This window comes from Prionailurus viverrinus, chromosome E3, assembly GCF_022837055.1.
Source record: "Prionailurus viverrinus isolate Anna chromosome E3, UM_Priviv_1.0, whole genome shotgun sequence".
In the NCBI taxonomy this organism is placed as follows: domain Eukaryota; kingdom Metazoa; phylum Chordata; class Mammalia; order Carnivora; family Felidae; genus Prionailurus; species Prionailurus viverrinus.
Window position 1 is genome coordinate 614,350 of NC_062576.1, and position 24,577 is coordinate 638,926.

The window sequence follows — 24,577 nt, forward strand, 5'->3', positions numbered from 1 at the left end:
GTCCACGGGGAGCGAGCGTGTGGCCAGAAGACTCGGGAGCCTCGTGACTGCCATGCGGGCAGGGCGCGCAGCCGCACGAAAGGAGACCCCTCGCCTGGGGAACTGGCCGTTTGCACAGCCGGGAGGGGGCTTCTGGCTGCTGCACTCCCCGGGCTCTCGAGGGTCTCTCCACCAAACAGACAAGTTACTGAACGCAAGATTCTCCCGGTAAATACACACCCGAGCGCCATCGCGCCCCTGACCGGCAGGGGCCTGTGGCAACAAATCGGCGTGCCGTCTGGTCAGCAAGAGGTGTCCGCTTTCTAAATTACTTGTTTCATCGAGACATGATTCGGGCGCCATGAAATTCATTAACTTCTTTTGGGCAACAAAGTGACCAGGGCGTTTTATTCTTTAAGTAACTGCCTATACATATTGGTTAGATCGAGTTACATTTGCCCCACCCTTTTTTTTTTTTTTTTTTATGAAACTCGTCATCTTGAAGTGTGCCATTCGGTGGCTTTTGGTACATGCGTCACGTCGTGCCACAGCCCCGCTGATCTCCGCACGCTCTCCTCACCCCAAAAAGGAGCCCGTCCCTGTTAGTCACCCCCAGCTCCCGCCTCCCCCAGCCCCCGAGCCACCAATATTTCTGTGTGGGATACACTTCACGTCAACAGCATCTGACGACACGTGGTGTTCCGGGTCTGGCTTCTCTCACGGCAAGCGCGTTTCCGTGGTTCGTCTGCGGCGAAGTGTGTGTCGGGGCTTCGCCCCTTCTAAGGGTACGTAGCATTCCACGGGGTGCGTGGACCACGCTGTTTGCCCACTCACCGCCAGATGGACGTCCAGACTGCCTCCGCTCTTCGGCCTCTGTGACCAGCGCTGCTGTGGCCCCCGCGTGCAGCACGCTGTGGACGCGTGCCCACGTCTCTTGGGTGCAGAACTGCTGTGTGGCGTGGTCATGCTGTGCCTAAGTTTTTAAGAAGCCTCCAAACTGGTTTCCACGGCGGCCCCCCCCCCCGTTTGTGCCCCACCAGCTCTGTCCGGGGCCCCGGTCTCTCCCCATCCTCCGCAACACCTGTAAACGCCTGTTCTCTTGACCAAACCCAGCCTGGTGGAGTCTCTGTGGACTCCACCGCATTCCCCTGACGACCGATGGTGTGGAGCATCTTCCCACGTCCCTGTTGGCCCCTCGCGCCTTTGCGGTATCTGTTGAACTCGCTTCCTGTGCGTCAGTTGGATTATTTAGCTTTTTACGCTCCTCACATGTGCCACACGCCAGACCCTCGTCGGATCTGCGATTCGCAGACATCCCCTCCCGCCGTGGAGTGTCCACGCTTCCGTTATGCCTTTTAAGCCTCTGAGCGTTGACTCTAGAGTTTCCGTCGAGGCCGTCCCGTCTCCCACAGCTGTGTGGCCTCGGGCCGCTCAGCCGCCCTCCGTGGGCCTCCGTGTCCCACGGGGTCGCAGCAGTGGGAGATCCGGGCCGCGCGAGTCCGACGGACGGTGTGGACGCGGGAGGCCCAGGCGGACGTGCGGGAGGGCGGGCGTGGGACGTGCCGCTCCCTGCTCACCCCTGTGTCTGTCTGCCGCCAGCCAACAACGTCTGCTTCTACGGCGAGTGTTCCTACTACTGCTCTACGGAGCACGCGCTGTGTGGGAAGCCCGACCAGATCGAGGGCTCCCTGGCGGCCTTCCTGCCGGACCTGTCCCTGGCCAAGAGGAAGACGTGGCGGAACCCCTGGCGGCGCTCCTACCACAAGCGCAAGAAGGCAGAGTGAGTGCCGGGCAGGCCGAGCCCAGGCCGGGCCCACCTGCTCATTCTGACGGCGCTTTGCTCCGAGGGGCCTCGGGCCTGTCCAGGGGTGTCGGGGAAGGGAGGCGCGCCCAGCTCCGCCCCCGACGCGGACGAGACCTCCGCTTTGTGAATAGATGGCGGGACGGGGCTTCCTCACCCTGAGAATCAGAGGTGCCCCCCGCGGTGGCGCTGGCCAGCCCAGAAGCACAGGCTCTCAGTGTCCAAGCTCGGCTTGCACTCCTTAGCCCTTCCTGTCCCTCAGACGAGAGAGGTGGCCGTGGAGGTGTCTCTGTGGGCGGGGTGTCCAGGCTCTGCTTCCTAACAGCGACCCCCCCCCCCCCAGAAACCTGGCATCTGGGGCTGATGACGGCCTCCAGACATGGCTCGCTCACCTCCCAGCCCCGTACTCCCGTTAATGCAGCCTCGGCCAGAGGCGCTATTCTGTGCTGACGCCTCTCTGCACCCCCCGTCGTTGCTGCGGTAATCCCGCCGTGCTGAGCTGCTTTGGGCCTCCCTGTCCACACAGAGGAGGAACTCAGCCTTCTCACAGTGGCTCCCCTGCAGGTGGGAAGTGGACCCCGACTACTGCGAGGAGGTAAAGCAGACGCCCCCCTATGACAGCAGTCGCCGTGTGCTGGACGTCATGGACATGACCATTTTTGACTTCCTCATGGGTATGTTGGCGGCCGCGGCCTGCACCCGGGGCTCCCACCCTGCACGTGACCGGCTGTGGCCACGGCACACGCTTTGCTCCGTTGTTTCGGCTCTGGTGTCACACAGGGGCGGGGGGGGGGGGGGGGGGGACGGGACAGCCCTGGGTTTTCAGCTTGCTTCTGTCCACAGGGAACATGGACCGTCATCACTATGAGACTTTTGAGAAGTTTGGGAATGAGACATTTATCATCCACTTGGACAACGGAAGAGGGTGAGCTGTGTTCTTGCTCCTACAGACCTGGGGGGCCCAGACTGTGGCGGCGGGGAGGGCCATTCCCCAAGGACATTCTGTGTGTGGTGCAGGGTGGGGGCCCCTGGCCTCTGGCTCCCGTCGGCAGAAAGTGCCTGTCGTGTTGCTCCTTCTGACCCTCAGGGTCAGTCACCCTGTGCACTGGGTCCTGTTATGTCCCCAAGTCGCCCTGGGGAAACTGAGGCCCAGAGAGGGTGCTTGCCAGGAAGGACAGGGCCGTGAGGAGCCCTTTATGCCTCAGGTGGATGTCTGGGACTGGCTGGCAGGGAGAAACGGTCCTCCCTGCCCCCTTTGTGGGGGCCTGTGGCCACTGCTGGCCGGAGCCACCAAGGAGGGCCATCTGCCTGATTAGCAGGCAGGGACACAGGACCTGCCCTCCCCAAATGGTTAAAGCTGCCACTAAAGCTATTCTCAGATGCCTCGGAGAAGTGGGCACCAGGCACCCGGACAGTTGACATGTGGGGGCCACGAGTTCCCAGCATAAAAGACGGCCCTGGGCTGAGCTGACCACCAACTGCCTTCTCCACCCCGCCTGCCTAGGACCCTGCGTTTATGAGCTCCTGCCCCACGCAGCGGCCAGAACCCTAGGCTACCTTCCAGGACCTCCCTCATCCCAGGCCCTGCATCCAGTGCCGGGGACAGCGGGGGCCGGGCCACACGGCCCTGGCGTCCCAGCAGGGCACACGTGAGGTGCTCTTTCCAGGGCCCTGGGTGTCCCCGGGGCTGCTCTGTGGTACCCTCGGCACGCAGGCGACACCCTGGACAATTCTCCTCTTCGTTGGGCAGGTTTGGAAAATATTCCCACGATGAGCTGTCCATTCTGGTGCCTTTACAGCAATGCTGCAGGTAAGGCCTCCACTGCCTGCCCCCTAGGGAGCCCCGGCCCGTCCCCAGGCTCAGCAGAAACCCCCCAGTCCCTGCAGCATGCAGGCCAGAGCCCCAAGGCCCTTCCCAGCACACAGCCCACAGCCCCCATAACGGCCCACCTTACGGCTGAAGACACTGGCGCCCGGACAGGGGTCCCGTCCCCAGCACTCTCTGCCACCCTCTTCGGGGCTCCCCACCGGATCCTCCTGTCAGGGCCGGGACAGCAGTCTGCGAGGCGCACTGGGTCTGCCCGGCCCAGGCAGGCGTGTGCCGCGGAGCCGAGCGCTGTCTCCCGGGGGGTCAGGCCCTCCCTCCCCGCCCTGCGTCTGCCCGTGTACTGCCAGGCCTCACGTGGCCCCCTGCTCTGCCAGGCGGGACCCTCACCGTGGCGCCTCTGGCACGCAGGGGCCTAGGCAGGCCGAGGACCAACCCGTGGCCTCCCCGCCCGGGGCCGACGCGGTCCCTCGTCCTGCCCCAGCGCCCCGCGCCCAGTCCTTAGAGGCCGGGCACCGCCTCCTGCGAGCTGGCGCCTGACCTCCCTCTCCCCTGCAGGGTCAGGAAGTCCACCTACCTGCGGCTGCAGCTCCTGGCCAAGGAGGAGTACAAGCTGAGCCTGTTGATGGCAGAGTCCCTGAGCAAGGACCGCGTGGCCCCCGTCCTGTACCAGCCTCACCTGGAGGCCCTGGACCGGAGGCTCCGCATCGTGCTGCAGGCCGTCAGGGACTGTGTGGAGAAGGACGGGCCGCACAGCGTGCTGGAGGACGACCTGGGCCCTGAGCACAGAGTCCCCCCCCGCAGGTAGTGACCGAGAGCCGCCGGCCTGCCACGGAGGAGGGGCACGTGCGTTCAGTGACTTTGGGAACAGACAGGCCACTCCCAGAGTCCGGGAACCTTCGGCGGTGGGTCCGACAGGACACGTCGTATTCGTCCTCGAGACCGGAGGAGGTCGGGGAGCGGGCGCTCTGTGCTCACGGACGGAGGCGGCCTGGCGGCGGGGGCGACCCACCTTTTTTGTATGGAAAGGAAGCGTTTATGTACTATTTTGTATTTATACATGGCGTGTATGTGCATAGACAGAGACCGACGCCCACACACACGGACGCCAGCCCAGCTACCAAATGCACACGAGGGGGCAGAGCCCACGGGGCTGGCCTCTCCCACCAAGTTTGCCCACATCTGGACCTAACTTGAAATAAACTCCCGCCTCCCCTCCTTCCTGGGGGCCCTGCAGCCGGACGGCCGACTGTCCCATCTCGGTGCCCGGGGGGGCTCCTGATGGAACCGCGGGCTGGTCGACAGACTCCTGGCTCCAGAGTGACGTAAATGACCACGTCTTCCATTTCTCAGAGCCGCTCGGCAGCCCCGGGGACGCTCCCCGGCCGCTGAGGGTGCTGCTGCTGTTCTGACTTTGCTCTGATGGCTGTGTAAATACGTCACACGGGCCCCTCCACGGGGCTCAGCAACAGGCTTAATTTTGCAGCATTTTTGTGGAATAGATTGCAATGTGGTAAAAGTGCAATAAAAATACAGCAAATGTGTATTGGGGTCCAGGTCCCCACACCCTGAGCTCGGCTGCCTGCCCACCCACCGTCCACAGAAGTCAGTCCTGGAGCTGGGAGCGCCCGGGGTGGCCCGTAGGCAAGCAGGAGGTGTGGGCCCGGGGGCAACCGCCCATCCCACTCCTGCCGTGGCAGGCACTGACAAAGCTGGGAGGGGGTCCCCGAAGACACGGGCTGGTCCCAGAGGGTGGCATCACATCTACACGGCACTGGCACCTGTGGGCACACCACGTTTGCCCCGCCCTGCTGGCCGTGGGGCCTGAATCCTTCCCCGGGAGCCCGCCTGGAGGCTCCCCAGACCCTCTCCATGTGCAGCACCGTGAGGACAGAGGGCGCTGTGGCAGGCCAGCCCCGAGGCTTCCAAGGAGAGCACGCCACCGAGGGCTCACGTAAACCCTGCAGCAGGAGAACGCCTGGGAGCAGAGGGCGCTGGAAATCAGAGCCCCCAGTGCCTCCTGGGCACCCCCTCTTATGCTCCCAGCCCCACTGCTGCCCCAGGACCATCACTTGCCGTGTGCTCGGCACCTTGCAAAGCAGCCGAAATGAACTGTTACTGGTCTCTAAAGCAACATGGCCAGGTCGATTTTCTTTTCCTCGTTTCACAGATGGGGAAACTGAGGCTCCGTGAGGGCCTGACACTGGGCCCCAAAGTCAGCTCAGGTTCCCAGAACGGCCAGCTGTTCACTGAGGGGCAGGAGGGCTCCTCCACGTCCCTGAGCCCCACGCGGGCCGCGCTCAGGTGCGGGAGGCCTGCCCACAGCCCAACTACAAAAGAGCCTTAGGCTGCAAGGAAGTAAACGGGGGACGTGGCTCCCGCTCCCTGCCTAGCACAGGCTTCCAGCCCGGCGCTCGCCCGATGGCCGGCACCCACGTACCTCTGGCCCTGCCCGCCACCCTTCTCCGGTCTCCCGCTTCGGTCCCTGTCCCTGCCACGTGGGGAGGAGGAGAGTGCCCAGGAGGGCCTGCCGTGGTTCCACAAGAGGGAGCAGACAGCTCCGTGGCCCGGACGGTGCGTCCCCCCCACCCCAGGCCTCCCCGAGGGAACGGAGTGCTGGTGTCGCGGCCTCTAACTCAGGGCCAGTCGGTGCTGCACACGGCTCCAGCCACCCCCCTTCCCCCCCCCGTCCAACCACCATTGGTCCAGTACAGTTGGCCGGGCGGCTTCTGCAGGACCCGCTGGTGACCCAGCGGACATCACCAGAGGTGACCGACCCATGCATACGGCACAAATTAGGCCACTCCAGACAGGGACGGACAGGGAAGGGACAGAGGTAGGAGAGACCCTGCTCCCAAGTTCCTGGGTGGAGGCCTGACCCCCACTGTAAGTGCATTTGGAGATGGACCTTTAAGGGGGCAATGAGGTTGAGTGAGGTCAAGAGCTGGGGCCCCAATCCGCTAGGACTGGCCTCCTCGTAAGAGGAGGGGAGTCTTCATCCCCGCACAAGCAGAGGACAGGCCACGTGGGGACAGGCAGGAGACAGCCACCTGCAGGCCAGCAGGGGACCCCACCAGGAGCCGCACCCGCTCTACGAGCCCGTGCGTAAGCTGCCTGGTATGTGGGGCTCCCGGGGTGCCTGTGGCATAACAGGAAATACACTTTGGTCTTTTTTCTTGGGTCCCCACACAGAACCCCCAGGTCTTTTGGAGTTTCCTGAGCAAAGACAGAAGGAAAAAGGTGACCAGAGAGAGTGAGCGTGCAGTTGTCACACAGATTCAGGTCTGGGCCCGTCTCTGTGGCCCGGACTCCTCTTGGTCCAGGACGGGGCACACCCTTGCACGTGGGGGTTCCCCTTCTCAGCGCGAACGTCCCCGGCAAACGGGTAAGTTCCACCCCACGTCAGAGTATCTCCTGTGTCTGCTGACTCTCAAAACAACCAGCTGGAAACAATCCTCACGCCAAAGAGGCCCATCTCGGGGTGACATAATCTGCCGCCCTTCAAAAGCCAGGCAGCATCACTGGAACCAGAACGTGCAGGTGCCTCAGAGAAAGCCCAGCGCAGGCTGGCAGTGAGAGCAGACTGTGGGCACAGGGACGTCCCTGTTCACCCAGGCTCAGCTCAGGACACGGCGTGACAAAGCGGGGATTCGCAGCCACAGAGCAGGGGGTCAGTGGGCTGGAAATTACTAAGGAGGCATGGGGTCAGGATTCTTGCTGAAGCGGGCCGGGGGGACCAGACACCCCCTGGGGGATGGGGACCCGATCCGACATCCAGGGCGAGGCTCTCACTAAACTGACTTAGAAGCGTCCTTGTTAAAATCAGCCGTGCGAAGCCGACGCACAAGTCCGAAGGCTGAGGCCACTTGGGAAGAGGGCGTCTCAGGCAGAAAGGAGGCTCCTCGTCCCCGCGACACAGGGAAGCACTTTCCCAAGGCTCAGCCACTGGGATACGACGGGCACGCCGCCAGAAGCCACATTCCCTCAACGGCCCAGCAGGCCGACCGCCCACCGAGGAGCCTACCGGGCCTGGGTGAGGACACGGGCCCTGAACAGCCTGTGCCCAGGAGGACGTGCCAGAGACCAGCAGACCAGGAAGAAAGTCAAGACGGGGGGAAAGCAGGAACAGGGAGGGATGCCAGCCTGGATCGGTGGGCAGAACGGGGGCGGGAGGGCCGTGTCCAGGAAGACGTGGAACAGCGAGGAACCAGCTCTTCGGCTGTTTCGAGGAACCAGAAGAGACAACAGCACAGCCCAGCCGGTGACGAGCACCTTCCGGGAACCAGGCAGACAGGAAAGGCCGTTCTGTCCAGAGGATCAGCTCCTCGGGAGAGGATGTACAATTACGGGAACTCACGACTCAGCTCTGGACGGTATCTACAGACACGCCCCACATTATTTTCCAAAGAAAGCACAGTGGTGTGACCGAGGCGGGCCGGGGCCGGGGAGGTCGTGGTCTGAGCGCTAAGCCCTCTCTGCAAGACGCCAAGTCGACAGGTGTTAGGTGAAACTCAAACTATAAAGTTTAACGTACGCCTGTCAAGCACGGAGGTAACACCAAAATGGAAGCGAGCACATCCAGGGAAACGGGCGGGATTCCCCGGGGACGCGGCGGTGGGAGCAGGAGGGAAGGAGCAGGCTCTGCTGTTCCGTGCGGCCTGATGGTGGGGTTACGCAAGGCTCCGTAAGGTGCGCCCATCAGCTTCTTTGGCACACGTCCGGAATGCGGGTGAAGAAGCAGGGGTCAGAGGCTGGGCTGCGGGCCAGGAGGCCGTAGGGTCAGCACCGCCCGAGAGAACCCCCCGCCCAACTATGCCATTGTACAGCTGTCACGACTGAGTCCCCGACCGGAGAAATGACTTTCCTGAATCCGACACGGTGAGCGAGAGGTGTTCGGGGCCTGGATCGGCCAGACCCTTAGACGCAGGAGACCCTCTTTCTGTCTTTAAACTCAGACCACACCTTGCCCCTACACACCGTCAGCTGCTGAGAGAGGACACAGACCCGACACCCAGGCCGGCCTGCCCCGGGACTCCTATGAAACCTCGTGGGGTGGAGAGAGGCGGGGGCAGAGGGAGCTGGTCCCAAACAAAATGAAGAAAAAGGGCTTTCCACAAAACTCCTCTTGGTGCAAGTCGGGTCTCCTGGGGGCGTCACCCAGCCTGCCTGGTCCACAGACTGGACAGAATTTTCAAGAGGGGCCCAGGAGAAAGTGCGGGTGAGAACTCAAACGTGATGTAAACAGAAACAAAAACAAAAAACGGGGTGGTGGGGTGGGGGGGGGGGGTGTCAAAACCAGTGACCCCTCAGTGAGCCGGGGGACTCATTCTGGAGAAGTGAGGGGCAGGCGGGAGGTGGGGGGTGGGGGGGCACCCAGACAGAGGCCGCAGGCTCTTGGCTCGGACCACTACCCAAATTAAAGGAAGTAAATAAACAAGGAAACCAATATGTAACGAGGGACCCTCACGAGGGGACAACATGGCTGGCTGCAGTGGGGCTTAGTAGCGCAGGTGGGTGGACCCCCTCTTGTTTCCAGGCCCCCCCATCCAGAAGCCTGAGATGCACGAACAGCAAAGGACACCCCCATGGCCCACAGAAGGGTGACAAAGGAGCCTCACGGGCTGCAGGACTCCTCCCCACTCCCCGGTGGCCCCCACAGTGTACCTGGCACCCGGTCACCTGGGAGTAAGCTGAATGCACAGACCCCTGGGGCCAGAGCCCCAAAGGCCAAGCCCCCAGGCAGAGGAGCTGTCCTCACCCCACTGGGACAGGGTGAACACAGTACCCAGCGCCCAGGTGGCCCGGCCACAGTGCCTCGCCCAAGGGGCTCCCACCTGCCCTCACACGTCCCTCCCACACCCTGGCCAGTCTCCCAGGGAAACTCCTCCACGTGTCCCTGAGGGACACCCCTCCCAGAGGGACCTTAACAGAAGAGGCGAGCAGAGGAGGCCTCGAGCAGCCTCCGCCTGGGTGTGGGCTGTGGTGGGCGGTGAAGGACGACACGCCTCTGACCCCAGAGTCCCCACGTCGCGAGGAGGGCCCCACGTGCGCAGAGGGCTCTCCCCACTCTGTTTGCAGCTGGCCCTGGGAAGGAGGGGGCTCAGAGCCCGCTGGCAGCTGCCCGCCTGGGAACTGGGTACGGTGTCCACCCCGTCTCAGTGGGGTGAGGACAGCTCCTGGCCTGGCGGTCTGAACGGGAACAGTGGGCTGAAACCTTTAAAGAGGCCAACCGCAGGTCAGACCAGATGGGGTACAGCAGGTGTGGGGCCCCGACCAGGCTAGCCTGCGGTAGGAGACAACTCCCCACCACTGGCCGCCGTGGCCAGATATGTCCCGTGGTCACCATCGTTCGGGAAAGGCCCCAGGAAAGGCCTGGGGAGGCCCGCACCAAGGACACTCCCCATGCCTGGTCCACTTGCACCACCTGGAGGAGAGCCCGTGAACAGCAAGACCCGCTCTAAAAGGCAGTGACCCCAATCCAGGGCCTCAGAGCGGAGGGGCCGTGGGGACGCTCATCTGCCTGGCAGGTGGGTCCTCAGCCAGCCACCTGAGCACCAACCAGGCCCGCCTGTCCTACAGCGACCAGGACTCGGTGGCCCTAGGCGAGGGGCCTCTTCATTGTCCCAGGAGGATCGGTACGGTGCCTGCCACTCAAAAACTACCCCCGAATGGATGAATTATCCTCACCGAGAATTGAGTGGAAGTTCTGTGCACCAGTAAACACATACAGACACTCTCTTCAACACAGAAGAAGTCTGGGGCTCATGGGGAGGGCAGTGGAAGCTATGGACGCACCACCTCCATGGTGCCACAGGGCTTTTGCACAGCCTCCCATCCTAGCGCTCTCTGCCCCACACCAACCATACTTTTGTTCATTCCTATTCTTTTTTTTCAATATATGAAATTTATTGTCAAATTGGTTTCCATACAACACCCAGTACTCATCCCAAAAGGTGCCCTCCTCACTACCCATCACCCACCCTCCCCTCCCTCCCACCCCCCATCAACCCTCAGTTTGTTCTCAGTTTTTAAGAGTCTCTTATGCTTTGGCTCTCTCCCACTCTAACCTCTTTTTTTTTTCCTTCCCCTCCCCCATGGGTTTCTGTTGAGTTTCTCAGGATCCACATAAGAGTGAAACCATATGGTATCTGTCTTTCTCTGTATGGCTTATTTCACTTAGCATCACACTCTCCAGTTCCATCCGTGTTGCTACAAAGGGCCATATTTCATTCTTTCTCATTGCCATGTAGTACCCCATTGTTGTATATAAACCACAATTTCCTTATCCATTCATCAGTTGATGGACATTTAGGCTCTTTCCATAATTTGGCTATTGTTGAGAGTGCTGCTATAAACATTGGGGTACAGGTGCCCCTATGCATCAGCACTCCTGTATCCCTTGGGTAAATTCCTAGCAGTGCTATTGCTGGGTCATAGGGTAGATCTATTTTTAATTTTTTGAGGAACCTCCACCCCGTTTTCCAGAGTGGCTGCACCAATTTGCATTCCCACCAACAGTGCAAGAGGGTTCCCGTTTCTCCACATCCTCGCCAGCATCTATAGTCTCCTGATTTGTTCATTTTGGCCACTCTGACTGGCGTGAGGTGATATCTGAGTGTGGTTTTGATTTGTATTTCCCTGATGAGGAGCGACGTTGAGCATCTTTTCATGTGCCTGTTGGCCATCCAGATGTCTTCTTTAGACAAGTGTCTATTCATGTTTTCTGCCCATTTCTTCACTGGGTTATTTGTTTTTCGGGTGTGGAGTTTGGTGAGCTCTTTATAGATTTTAGATACTAGCCCTTCGTCCGATATGTCATTTGCAAATATCTTTTCCCATTCCGTTGGTTGCCTTTTAGTTTTGTTGGTTGTTTCCTTTGCTGTGCAGAAGCTTTTTATCTTCATAAGGTCCCAGTAATTCATTTTTGCTTTTAATTCCCTTGCCTTTGGGGATGTGTCGAGTAAGAGATTGCTACGGCTGAGGTCAGAGAGGTCTTTTCCTGCTTTCTCCTCTAGGGTTTGGATGGTTTCCTGTCTCACATTCAGGTCCTTTATCCATTTTGAGTTTATTTTTGTGAATGGTGTGAGAAAGTGGTCTAGTTTCAACCTTCTGCATGTTGCTGTCCAGTTCTCCCAGCATCATTTGTTAAAGAGACTGTCTTTTTTCCGTTGGATATTCTTTCCTGCTTTGTCAAAGATTAGTTGGCCATACGTTTGTGGGTCTAGTTCTGGGGTTTCTATTCTATTCCATTGGCCGATGTGTCTGTTTTTGGGCCAATACCATGCTGTCTTGATGATTACAGCTTTGTAGGAGACGCTAAAGTCTGGGATTGTGATGCCTCCTGCTTTGGTTGTCTTCTTCAAAATTCCTTTGGCTATTCGGAGCCTTTTGTGGTTCCATATGAATTTTAGTATTGCTTGTTCTCATTTCGAGAAGAATGCTGGTGCAATTTTGATTGGGATTGCACTGAATGTGTAGATAGCTTTGGGTAGTATTGACATTTTGACAATATTTATTCTTCCAATCCATGAGCAGGGAATGTCTTTCCATTTCTTTAAATCTTCTTCAATTACCTTCATAAGTTTTCTATAGTTTTCAGCATACAGATTTTGTACATCTTTGGTTAGGTTTATTCCTAGGTATTTTATGCTTCTTGGTGCAATTGTGAATGGGATCAGTTTCTTTATTTGTCTTTATGTTGCTTCATTGTTAGTGTATAAGAATGCAACTGATTTCTGTACATTGATTTTGTATCCTGCGACTTTGCTGAATTCGTGTATCAGTTCTAGCAGACTTCTGGTGGAGTCTATCAGATTTTCCATGTATAATATCATGTCATCTGCAAAAAGCGAAAGCTTGACTTCATCTTTGCCAATTTCGATGCTGTTCATTCCTATTCTGAGCGCTGTTCAAACATTCCATCGGTGGAGGGGAGCGCCCTGGTCCTTCTCCCCAGTGCCTCAGTATGTCCTGTCACAGGGCTCCTCCCTCTTTTTGAGACTCCCTGCTCCCCCACTGGGCTGGGAATGGAGACCATCTACTCCCCCACTAGGCTGGGATTGCTTTCTGCTCCGCCTGGCTCCCAGCACATAGTAAGTCCTCACTGAACATTTCAGATGAGCAACGTCGCGTGGTTCAGTCCCCACCAACCCCCCCACCCCGCTTGTCTTGTGCACTGAACTTGTAACATTCCTCCAAGGCACCTCCCTCTCCCACACTGAGCCCTGGCACCCGCCGGCTGGGTCCTCAGCACTTGCTGATTCTCTACTCCATGGCATCCCCACTGCTGGAGTCAAGGGTTCCCACTTCTCATGGTAGTAGCAGCCCCCGTGTGGGCACCGTGTGGTCCACGCCTCCTGCTGTTCACGCCCCTGTGGGCCCCCCCCCCCAAGGTGGCACCCAGGTTGGTCTGAGAGGCCAGTAGAATACAGGTCACTTCCAAAACTAGGATACAGAAGACACTAGGCTTCTGCCTCTCCTGTCAGATCTCCTGTGCAGGGGAAGTTACCCGCCTTGTTGGGAGTGGCTTGATGGAGAGGCCTGCGTGGTGAGGACCTGAGCGCCCCACCCCCACCCCTGCCAGCAGCTGGCACCAGACAGCAGGCATGGGGGAGGCTTCTTGGAACGGGAGCCCCAAAGAGCCTTCAGACGACACAACCCTGGGTGACACCTTAACTGCGGCCTCCTGAGAGACCCCGAGTGAAACCAGTCAGCTAAGCCACAGCAGATTTGACTCTCAGAAACCCTGCAAGACGTCAGATGTTTGTTAGCCTAACCCACTAAGTCTGGAGTGGTTTATCACGCAGCGTAGATAACAAAATACACTGTGTCAAAACTTTTACATTAATTGCAAACACGTTTCCATCTATGCACAGTTGCTCAAAGCTGGCTTGTCAGGAGCAGAAGGGCTCACCCTGTCTACATTTCTACTCGTAGCTAGCTATCCCTGTTTCTAGTGAGCTACTGCATCCGTCCTTGCAATGAGCAAAACGTAGGACAGTCTGTTCTCCACCACAGCACACTCTGCAATATGCCTGCAGCCTGCTGGCAGCCTCACGGCCAGAGGCAGGCCTTCCTTCGTTCTACCGGACCTGTGGCTCCTCCGTAGGGAGTGGTTCCCTTGTGAGCCTCCGTCCTGTGACCTGAGCAGATCTGACCTTGCTTCCAGGCACCAGGGCTGGCATTTCCAGGGCAAGAACTGCAATCCCCCGGCTGCAATGGTTGGAGGACAGCGGTGACCCTAGCCAGCCAGTGGGAAGCGACACAAGGCATTTCCTGAGCCATCACAGAGGGGCTCTCCATGGGCAGGAGCGAGCGTCAGGCACACCCTCCCCCTTTGGGGGCAGGATTTATGGAATTAGCTATGTTCTTTCTTTGGCTAAAGTGTGGGGTTCCAGGGTCCATGCATCACCCACTGGAAGCTGGGAGCAAAAAAACCAAATCCCCCCCCCCCCCGGCTCCAGGGGGCTCCAGCACAGCCACTCAGAAAACAGTGCAAGCTGCCGTGTGCGTGCCGCGTCGGAGGACCTCTCTCACAAGGTTAGGAACGTGGCACGCACCCCACCACCACCAGCTGAGCAGGAGAAAGCCTTGAAGGCAGATTCTGCCCTTTCACGTTGGCACCTGATTTTTAAGGAAACTTAGCAGGAATAGATCTACAGGCATGTATTGGAGGATCTGCAGAGTGAGGCTCCTGAAATTATTTGCATTTATCTTTTTTTTTTTTAATTTTTTTTTCAACGTTTATTTACTTTTGGGACAGAGAGAGACAGAGCATGAACGGGGGAGGGGCAGAGAGAGAGGGAGACACAGAATCGGAAACAGGCTCCAGGCTCTGAGCCATCAGCCCAGAGCCTGACGCGGGGCTCGAACTCCCGGACCGCGAGATCGTGACCTGGCTGAAGTCGGACGCTTAACCGACTGCGCCACCCAGGCGCCCCAAGAAATTATTTGCGTTTAAAATATGACTTATACGCGAATTCTGACACATTCAACATTCTTTTTTTTTTTTTTTTTTACATTTATTTATTTTTGAGAGACAGAGAAACAGAGCGCACATAGGGAGGGGCAGAGAGAGGAGGAGACAGAATCCAAAGCAGGCTCCAGGCTCCGAGCCGTGGGCACAGAGCCCGACGCGGGGCTCGAACCCACAAACCGTGAGATCGTGACCTGAGCCGAAGTCGGACGCTCAACCGGCTGAGCCACCCAGGCGCCCCACGTTCAACACTCTTTACCGTGAAAAATCGAATTCTTGAAGAATACTACGTGTTGGTATGGTTCCTGCCTTCCGAAATCGAAAGGATATGTTCCAGCACATGATTTTTATCTTCATACCTTTCTGTATCTTTTAAACTTTCTGTAACAACTTGCAATCATGAGCAAGCTGTAACAAGATGCTCCGGAGACCCTCTGAAAGCCCTGTGTTCCCCTCCCCCTCCCCACCCTCTTTCCCTCTGCTCCAAATACGAGTTTATCGAGCACTGCGTTGCCACTCTGGGTGTGGTGGTGAGGCCCACCGAGGCGCTAACGCTGGTCTCGGACAGGGTTCCCGCGGCTGGTGCCCCCAGGTTCCCTGCACACTCCCATTCCGTGTCCTCCCACAGCCCCCTGGACACACGTGTGGGCGTGCCCCAGGCCGCCTTCTGACACCCGCAGTTGCTGTCACCTTCCTGGAGGGCCTGGGTTCAAACCCCCTCCCCACCACACACAGATAGTGTGACGTGGGGGGACACTGTGAGCCAGGAATGGCCAGGAGGGTTACTCGAGGGGCCGTCCTGAGAAGTAAGTCAGTTAATATATGTAAAAAAAAAATCTTAGGACGTTGCTGGTCCACGTTTGCTGCTGATGTTACTATCATGAGTAGTATTTTTCAGGACGTTTTGGCTCAAGATCAGAGAACCCTTCCTTCTCACTGCCAGGCCCCGAATAAATAAGTTAATTTTAAAGTAAGTCAAGCACATGTTTCAGAATTCTAAGACCCCCAAATCTGTTAGAAAATTTCCTAACTGACCAACCAGTACTTTCTACGCAATCGACCAACAACGCATGTCGTTCCTTCAATGCTCCGAAGGCCCCCCGCCTGCCCCCTGCGACCTCAGGAGGAAAGTCCAAGACGGGGTCTCCCAGCACCTCGGTGGAGGTGAGGTGAGGGACACTGCAGGCTTCTCCCTTTCCAGGCGGCTCCCTGACCAGACCGACACCTGCCGCCACGCCCCCTGCCGGCCAGAGCGGGGAGGGGCCGCTGTGCCCAGGTGAGCAGGTGCTCTGCCCTCAGACTGGCCCGTTTCCCTGGAACCTCGGTTCTGTGACCGTCCAGAAACAGCCGTGACTCGGCAGTTTGACTAGCAAGTGGGGGGCGAGCGAAGCCACGCAGTTTGTGACAACTGGTTCCACAAGAATAGAAACAGTGATCAACGTGAATTCACGTAGTACGTTTATTACGCCAGAAACGCACGGTCCTTGTCAAAACTAAGCTTCTATGGCTGGTTCTCTCCACAGAGATCACCAGTGTTGTCGGCGTACGGCGACTCGTTCTGCGTCTTTTTTTGAGAGAGGTGAAAGGCACGACTGATGCCCTGACCAGGCCACGTGCCAGTCCACGCAGAGTCGTGAACGGATTGAGTGAGTGGATACACAGAGAACTCAGAGCAGTCCTGGCCCACGAGAGTTGTTGAGAAAACTTTGGTCCTTGTGAGCGCTGGGCATTTATATGCATGTACGGGCCCAAACGAAACAGGTGGCCATGTCTGGCTTAGCTTCTCATGGGAGGCGTCAGACTGAAGGCAGGTTCAGCCGGTTGCTCCGAGAACTGTCCTCTCCTTGGTGGTGGCTTCTGTGTCTCTCGAGCTCAAATGGACTGCTCGTCCTCACTGGTGGGTTTCAAAGCATCTGGCGGGTGACTGGGATGCTGGCTCCTGGATCCCAAGGGATGAGCCAGAACCAGACTACGAGCCAGGTCCCCAGACAAGGTCTCAGACCCACAGACGCGGAAGGGTGATCTGGTTTGCACCTCCAAACACAGACTCCACCAGAAGCGGCCAACCCTTCGAGCGTGTCTGCCCGTTTTACACGGGTCGCAGCATCCCGCCAGGACGGTCTAGGACCAAATCACACTCCACGTGAAGGAGCCCGGACGGCAGCTGGGAAGGACGGCCGCACCACGCCATGCTATTCTGACGCCGTTCTGCGTCAGGTCCTGGAAGTGACACACAGACAGAGCGTGGGTCTTCGAGAATGCCAGCTCTTGAGTTCCAACTGGTTTCAAACTCGGGCTCTGCTCTTCAGCAGCTGTGGGCCTGGGATCCTTGTCATCTGTTTCTCTACAGGCCGGGATGTGGCCTTCCGGGGGGAAGGGATCGTTTCCAGAGGATGGGCCAGCACACATGGGTGTATAAAGGGCTAGGTGTGTGGCCCCAGCCTGGAGGAGACGGCTCCCCACGAGAGGTGAGGCAAAAGGGGAACATGGGGGTTCTGGGTTCCTCCAGCTCAGGGACCCCCCCCCCCGCCCCTTGTGAGGTTAGGGTTTGCGGTGGCCACAGGAGCCAGTCGCTGAGATTTGGAAGGCTGGAGTGAAGTGGCCACGGTTGTTGCGTGCTTGTCCATCATATGTGTGACAAAGGCTTCAAGGTCCTTAGCGTAAGCCCCAGTGAGCAGGGTCCCTGCTGCTGGCTGACCTCGCTGGCCGGGACGGGGGCAGGCCTGGAGCTCTGCCAGCTGCTACCTCGTCTGTGTCCACTGCTCCTGCCTGACTGTGGGGCTCCCAGGAGAGCAAGTCTCCGAACCCAGCTGAAAACACGCCCGAGCCTGACGGGAGGGAGGGAGGGAAGGACAAAGACAAGAACAGGGCTGGCAGGGGGCACGCCTAGACACGGGGATTCAGCAGAGAAAAGCCCCAGCCGGGCAGGGGCAATGGGAGTCTCTGTCTTTGGCACCCACTGGTGACCGCTCTGTCTCGAGTTTGTTCCTCATGGGTGGCCCCTTCGGGCCTCAGCGCCGTGATGGTAGTGGGGGTGGGGGGGTAGGCAGAGGGTCTCCAGGACCACTGCAGGGTTATGTAGTTGAACTTTTTATTTTGAGATAATTGTAGATTCCACATGTCACAAGAAATAAAACAGAGATCCCATGGACCCTTCACCCGGTTCCCCCTACGGTGACATCTTGCAGAACTCCAGGCACAATCCCGTAACCAAGGCCCCCGCACTGACACAGTCAGGACGCGCACAGCGTGTCAAGGCCACAGGGGCCCCTCCCTCCTGCCTGCGCCCCCCTCCCCCCAGCCTCTGGAAACCACTATCTGTTCTCCGTTTCTCCATTTCATCGTATAAACGGCAGCATGTAGTCTGTGAGCCCTTGAGACTGGCTTGTGCGCTCAGCTGGAGACCCTTCCAGGCTGTTGCTGTGTCAACGGCGGGCTGCTTGGCCGAGGGCCCTGTGGCGTGGAGGGACCGCAGCCTGTGTAACCACTTCCCTGTCCGGGGACGTGCGGGGTTGTGACAAAAAGAGCTGCTGTGAACACGTGTGTACAGGTGTTAGTGCAAATCTCAGTTTCCATGTCTCTGGGATAAATGCTCAGAGTGTAATCGCCGGCTAAGACTGCGGTCACTTTCGTGTTTTAACAAACTGCCGAAACGTTCTCAGGAGGGGCTGTGCCCTCTTGTGCTCCCGCAGCCCAGCGTCTGTAATTCTGACGTCTGATAGGACTACGCGGAGTCATCGAACGTGTTTGAGCCCCAGGCTGCTTCCCATCCCAAGCAGAAGCCAGCCGTGGCACCAAAGCTAGGAGGCGCGAGGGCACAGCCCCCTGGGTGTGCTGGGGGACCAGCTGCACCTCGCGGGCCTGCCCGCCCTTCTTCGCCAGGGGCAGCAGGGGCCCTCATGGCGCACAGACCCGGGAACTCTGAGGAGACCTCCACCAGTGCAGGGAGCCTGCCAGGAGCCCCAGCTCGGGCTCGGGACTGTGGTGCGGGAGGGCTGCCCAGCGACTCTGCCTGGAACTCTGGGGCCCAGCGGAGGGAGCCGGAGCGCGGCGACGCAAAGCAAAGCGGCAGGGGCTGGAGGCGGGAGTGGCGCCCCGCCCGTCAGACCACCCCGGGCGCGCGGCTCCCTCCTCCCTGGGTCCGTGGGCCGGTCAGAGAGGGTCACCAAAAGCCCCGCTCCGCAACCCTCCGCAGCTTTGCCGGTGGCTGGGGCCTCCCCCGCGCTGGGATTGGATGCGAGGGAACGGGGTGGGCGCGGGCGGGGGACCCCAGAAGCCCAGGTTCCCCGCTCAGGCGGAGAGCAGCCCACAGTGCAGACGCGGCTGGCGCGCGTCCAGCAGGACCTCAGCAAAGACCCGGCGGGCTGGCGGACGGCACGGAGGAGGCGGCAACTGCCACGGTGGCCCCTGCGGGTGCCGGGCGCGCCAAGATGTTTGACAGCTCGCAGTATCCCTACAATTGTTTCAATTATGACGCCGACGACTACCCGGTGGGCAGCTCCGACGAGCAGAAGCGGCTCACGAGGCCCGCGTACAGGTGACCCGGGGCCGGGGGGGGGGTAGGAGCCTGGGGGCCAGCAACCTTCTTCTCTAGGATGCGCCCGGGAGGCGGGATGGCTGTCTTCTCGGGGCGGGGCAGTGCCGGGGAGACGGGACGCATCTGCACGTTTAGAAGTAGCCAGAAAGGCTCTCTCCGCCTCCCTGAGGAAACTCCCAAGTGTGAGGGAGAGCTTCTGGGGTCTGGGCAGAGGCGGGGAGCGGGGAGCTCCAGGGTTCAGTCCCCCCAGCAACCCCGAGCGCCCTGGGGGCAGAGGCGCGCGCCGTCTGGAGGGGCCCCTGGCCCAGGGAAAGGCTGGCCAGAGGGGCCTCCAGGCGCTGGGGGCGGCCTCCGCCTCAGCCCCGGGTGGCCCCACGCGCCCCTATTTGCAGCTACGTCGCGCTGATCGCCATGGCCATCCAGCAGAGCCCCTCGGGCAGGGTGACCCTGTCCGGCATCTACGACTTCATCACGCGCAAGTTCCCCTACTTCCGAGCCAACCAGCGCGCCTGGCAGAACTCCATCCGCCACAACCTGTCCCTCAACAGCTGCTTCGTGAAGGTGAGCCCCCATCAGCCCCGCCCCCCCACCCCGCTCCCCGGAGCGGCCCCTGGGTGTCCTCGGCCTGGGGACTCCTGGGCCAAGTCCTCCCTGGCTGGGGGCGGGGATGGACTGTAGAGCAGCGAGCCTCCAACCTGCCCCGCGAGCAGCGCCACCCACCCCAAGGTCAGGCACCTGCCCCGGGGCTACCCTGGAGCCCCCCCCCCCCCCCCCCCCCGGTGAAGCCAGACGCCTGGAGGGGCGGGCGGGAGCGCGCCGGGAGCCAGCCCCTCCCCCCCGCGGAGCCCCTCCCTCTCCCGCAGGTGCCTCGGACGGAGGGCCACGAGAAGGGCAAGGGTAACTACTGGACGCTGGCGGCCGGCTGCGAGTCGCTGCTGGACCTCTTCGAGAACGGCAACTATCGCAGGCGGCGCCGGCGCCGCGGCCCCAAGCGCGAGGGGGCGGGGCAGGCGCGTGCGGGGGGCGCGGAGGGGCCGCAGGGGCCCCCTGAGCCAGCCCCAGGCCCGCCCCCCGCCCCTGCCAGCCCGGCTGCCCTGGGGAAGGAGGAGCACAGGGGCATCAAGTTCAGCATTGACTACATCCTGTCCGCGCCGGGCCCTTTCGCGGGGCTCAAGGGTCCGTACGGCCAGCAGGAGGGCAGAACCCCCCCCCCCCCCCCACCCCGGCTGGAGGCCCAGCCAATGAACCTCCACCTGTGGACCATATGAGGCCGGGCTGGCGCCCGGTGGGTCCCGGGGCTTCCGGGCGATTTCGGCCCCACCTCCAGCCAAGAAGCCAGGTTTTGCCACATCCCGCTAACTTCCGCAGACTCGTGTTCCGTGCCGAACATCAGCATGGGCTGGAGGGACAAGAGGTCAGTCTTCTGGCTTCATCCTTCACAAGTTCCCTTGCAGGAAGACCCATGGGGTCCTGCCCTAGATTCACTGAGCAGCCCCACTCTGAGGGATATGAATACAGGTTCGGGGCCACACTCACTCACAGACAAGGCAGCACCTCATCCCTCTGTCTTCTGAGAACTGGCTGCACAGACCCCACACCCTGGAAGCTGCCCGTGAGCTCTGGATGCAGATGGCGAGGTGGGTGGGCATCTTCCCAGAGCTAAAAGTGCAAACGGTGAAACCAGATATTCCTTGACCCCATGAACGTCGTCCCCGAGTTTTTGACCGTGGCCCTGTTACGGACGACGTGATCGGAAGTTTAAGCGCAATTTGTGTTGCGGACAGAATATCCAACGATTGCTTGCTTCAGAAATCCCGTGCACGGTTTTATGCAGGAAAGAAGGCGGGAAGACGGGAGGAGCAAGGGGGGCTCCAAATTTGGGACAACATGGGGGGAAGCACACTTTTCTTGGTTCTTGGGAGCAGGGAGTTAGCTCCTACTTGGGCGCGTGTTCCGCCCGGCTGGTCTCCCAAGAAAGCAGACACTACGTAGCAGGCGGCTGACAGATTCTGTTACACTTGAGCTGTACAATCAGGGAGTGCACAATTACAGGCATTGGAGGTGGGTACACTCCATTTGAAATGTAAATGATTTAATTACCGTGTGGAGACGGGCATCTTAAAAAACACAATTATGCACAGTGAAACTATTTGACCAACCTTATCATTTTTCACCAGCCCATTTTTGCAGAGTTAATTGCTTTCCATGACTTAATTTGAACATTAGTATGGATTACACCTAATCTGATCCACTAGGTGACAATGATTGGCTAATTCCGTAAACAACAAAAACACGCCCAAGAAGGCTGGCTGTCTCAGCTGGGAATTACATGGTCGGGCTTTATCGGACTCTGAAAAACCCAGACCAGTAAAGGAAGGCAGGCAGGAGGTAGAGACAGAGCCACGCAGGGACTCACTCGGACTAGCTTGCTTCCGATTCAGACACATCGTTAAACCGCCACAGTATCACTTGTCCACCCTGTACAGACTCCTTGGGTTGCCGTCATTGTTTTGAGAAGAGGGGAGAAGGCCGTTGCTTGCAAATGTTGTGAAACGCCTGGTCCCTGAGTCCGGAGATGACCCCTGGTGGTGATGCGCCCACCGCCTGCCCGCCCGCGCTCTCTCCGTTTGGCCAGGCCTTGCCAAGGGGGCAGCCTGCCAACCTCGTGGGAGGAGGGGAGCCCTGCCTCAAGGAGCCCTCTGGAAAGCAGGAACAAGGACACCTCTCCGAACACGCCTGCTGCCGGATCTCTTGCCTGGGAAGGCACCCGACACCAGTGGGTCCTGCTGCCCGCCGGGCACAGCGCTGGCCCCCCCGTCTGGGGCTGTCTCCGGAGCGGGCACACCGGCCCTGGTTGACGGTCGCGTGATTCCCCCTCCCTGTGCTACAGATGGGGCCCGGCGAGCAGGCGGGTCCAGCCTGTGGCTCTGGGGCTGGGCTGCTAACGCTTCCTCCACACTAAGGCTCGTGCGGCTCGGAGGGGCCCTGTGCATGTGTGTGCGTGTGTGTGTCGTCCGTGTGCACGCCTGCTATTTACGGCCCTTTGCCGGTTGTGCGGAGAGCGCCGTTTTAACGGTAGTCGACCCGGCCTGGGTGGTGGTGCGACCCGGCTGGTGCCGTCACACATAAGTGGGGGGCACACGGCGTCCGAAGGTGTATTTTTTCTGCTACCGATGAAGCGAATACGATGTGCGTTTTATCTTTCGGGTTCTAGCCGTGTTCTTCCTGTGTTTTGTGCCGGTGAGCACAGCCTGACGGCGAACAGGAGATTCCTATGTCCTAAACAGGGTAATTTCGGAAGAAGGTCCAGCCTTGGTGGGGGGTGGGGGGTGGGGGGTGGGGGTGCGCCTGGGGGGCCAGACAGGCGGTTAGCGTGTGCTCCCTGCGCACGCGGTCTGGGGCAGACGCTCACCGGCCACCGGGTGGCGAAAAGGGTGGCTCCGGGCAGGTGAGGTCTGGGCGCCAGGAGGTGTTACGTTTGTTTCGCAAAGGGTATCAATCATGTTCTCGAACGCGAAGGGACATTTTCAATTTGCCAGCGTGTGATACCCCACGACTTCCCAAAGTCTCCCAGCCCTCAGAGTGAGTGGCATTTAATACCAGACAACATCGCAGGGGTGAGGGCTGGCTCTGGCCTATTCAAATGCCACTGCCACCACGCAGACTCGCCCAGCGCCGTTGTAATTAAAGACTTTATGCCTCTCTTGCAAATCCGCTGATTGATCACCGATACGTACATTACCCCCACATCACCCCCGAGCAGATGTCTGCCACACGGTTACGGATCACCAGGTTTCCATTAACAAAGCTGGGAGGCGCTGCCGTGCGGGAGTTCAGGGGAGGTGTGTGCAAAGCACCATCGCGCCGAGCGAAGTTCCCGGCTGGGCGGCATCCAGGCTGAGCTGCTCCTCACCCAGCCCCTGTGGGGGGCTGTCCCTCCTCACAGCGGCTGGAGACCGACGGAGACCACACCCACATTCGGGGGGACAGAGAGAGAGCCCTGGGACAGGAGCAGGGGCAGGACTTGGGTGCCCAGTGCCCTCCCTTGCCCCATGTCCGCCCTCGGGGTCCAGGGAGGCCTCCCGTGGCTGACAGCGGCCTCCACACCAAGCCATCCGTTGGCTCTTGATCTGCCCCCAGGGAAGCAGGGAAAAGGCCTCATCTCTCCTCAAATTCCTTCCTTCCTTTATTGAGCAGTTCTGAGGCTATTTGTTCGTTCATTCATTCAACAAACATCCAGGAGCCCTGTTCTAGGTGCCGGGGTGCAACTGTGAGCAGGCTGTGTCCCTGCAGCGTGTACGGGGAGCCCCACGCCTCCACGGGGCTGGGAAGCAAGCCTGCTCGCGGGTGCTGAGAGAGAGCACTCGGGGTTCCACAGCTGGCTCAGAGAGTGTGGCCAGGCAGGGCCCCACAGGAAGCCACCTCCGGGCTGGGCAGGCGCACGTGTGCCAGGGGGGAAGGGCATTCCCGGCGGGAGGTGGTGAGCCAAGCCCCCGAGGTGGGAAGGACGTGGGGCTGGGGGCGTGCAGAAGGCCAGTGTGGCTGGAGAGGACATAGGCAGGGAGAAATGAATGAGAAGACCCCAGCCCCCAAGTCCAGGCGGAACATCCGTTTCTCGAGACTCTGAAACGCATCTCCTGCATTCGCCTGTCTGTCACTGCTCTTTCTGGCACCTGGAGCTCCTACAGGGCAGCCCCCTCCCGTGTTCGGGCGCTTCGCCTTGGCTCATGTGGCCTCCACACTGGCTCTTACTGGAGCACACGCACCGCGTGTCTCCTGCTCCCGTTCTCAAACCTCTGTCCCCGACCTGTCCCATCTTGTGCTGGTGAAACCAAGATGCAGGTCCAGGCTCGGTGGGTGATGCTGGTGAGAATGGTGTACAAAGGGGGGAGGGGTCCTCTGGAGTTCCTGTCAGCACCGGCCTCCTTGGCATCTTCTGAGCCTCGGTTGGCTGTCCCAGAGTGACCTTGGAGGCCTTCGGACCCGTGGTCCTGGTCCGCCCCCCCCCCCCCCCGGGCGGGGCCCGGAAGCAGCACCAGGCTGGGAGCCTCGAGGTGTGTGTGCTCAGACAGGGCACCTGCCCACTGGAGCCCTGGGGTCTGTATCTGTGGCACGGGCCACCCCAGAACCCCCAGAGACGCAGCTGAGATGGAGTAGTGCCACGCCCAGGCCACGCCCAGAACCCCGACTGCTAAGTCTGTCTTCCGTCTCACGTTCCCCCCCTCCGCCCCCCATGTGCTCAGCCCAGACCCAGGGAGGGAGTCAGGGAAGGGACTGGCTCACTGGGCTCTGAGGGGCCTCATAGAAGCTGGACCCCCAGGCCGGGCAAGTCCTCTGGGCACCTCCCTTCCTTGAAGCAGCCCCCAAGGCCCCCGCTCCTTCCCTGGTACCCCAGATCTGCCCTGGGCGCTGCCACAGGCAGGCAGGGGTGGGGTCTGCCTTCAGAGGGGCAGGGTGGCC

The 24,577-nt window shown here is 59.9% G+C and overlaps 2 protein-coding genes and 1 long non-coding RNA gene across 3 annotated transcripts in view; 2 read left to right on the forward strand and 1 right to left on the reverse strand.

Moving 5' to 3' along the window:
• Nucleotides 1-5,149, forward strand: part of FAM20C (FAM20C golgi associated secretory pathway kinase) — a 47,355-nt gene extending 42,206 nt beyond the window's left edge. Inside the window, exons 6-10 of the mRNA XM_047838810.1 lie at nt 1,579-1,759; nt 2,345-2,454; nt 2,624-2,705; nt 3,531-3,590; nt 4,164-5,149. Of these exons, the coding sequence (XP_047694766.1) occupies nt 1,579-1,759; nt 2,345-2,454; nt 2,624-2,705; nt 3,531-3,590; nt 4,164-4,413 (683 nt within the window). The 3' untranslated portion in view covers nt 4,414-5,149. The remainder of the gene's footprint in view (nt 1-1,578; nt 1,760-2,344; nt 2,455-2,623; nt 2,706-3,530; nt 3,591-4,163) is intronic.
• The window catches only part of LOC125154464 (uncharacterized), a 104,984-nt gene that overhangs the window by 54,728 nt on the left and 25,679 nt on the right, over nt 1-24,577 (reverse strand). The gene's annotated exons all lie outside the window — the stretch shown is intronic.
• Nucleotides 19,011-20,842, forward strand: FOXL3 (forkhead box L3). The gene is made up of 3 exons (XM_047838811.1): nt 19,011-19,117; nt 19,510-19,678; nt 19,981-20,842. The coding sequence occupies exons 1-3, from the start codon at nt 19,011-19,013 to the stop codon at nt 20,383-20,385; spliced, it is 681 nt and encodes a 226-aa protein (XP_047694767.1). The 3' UTR covers nt 20,386-20,842.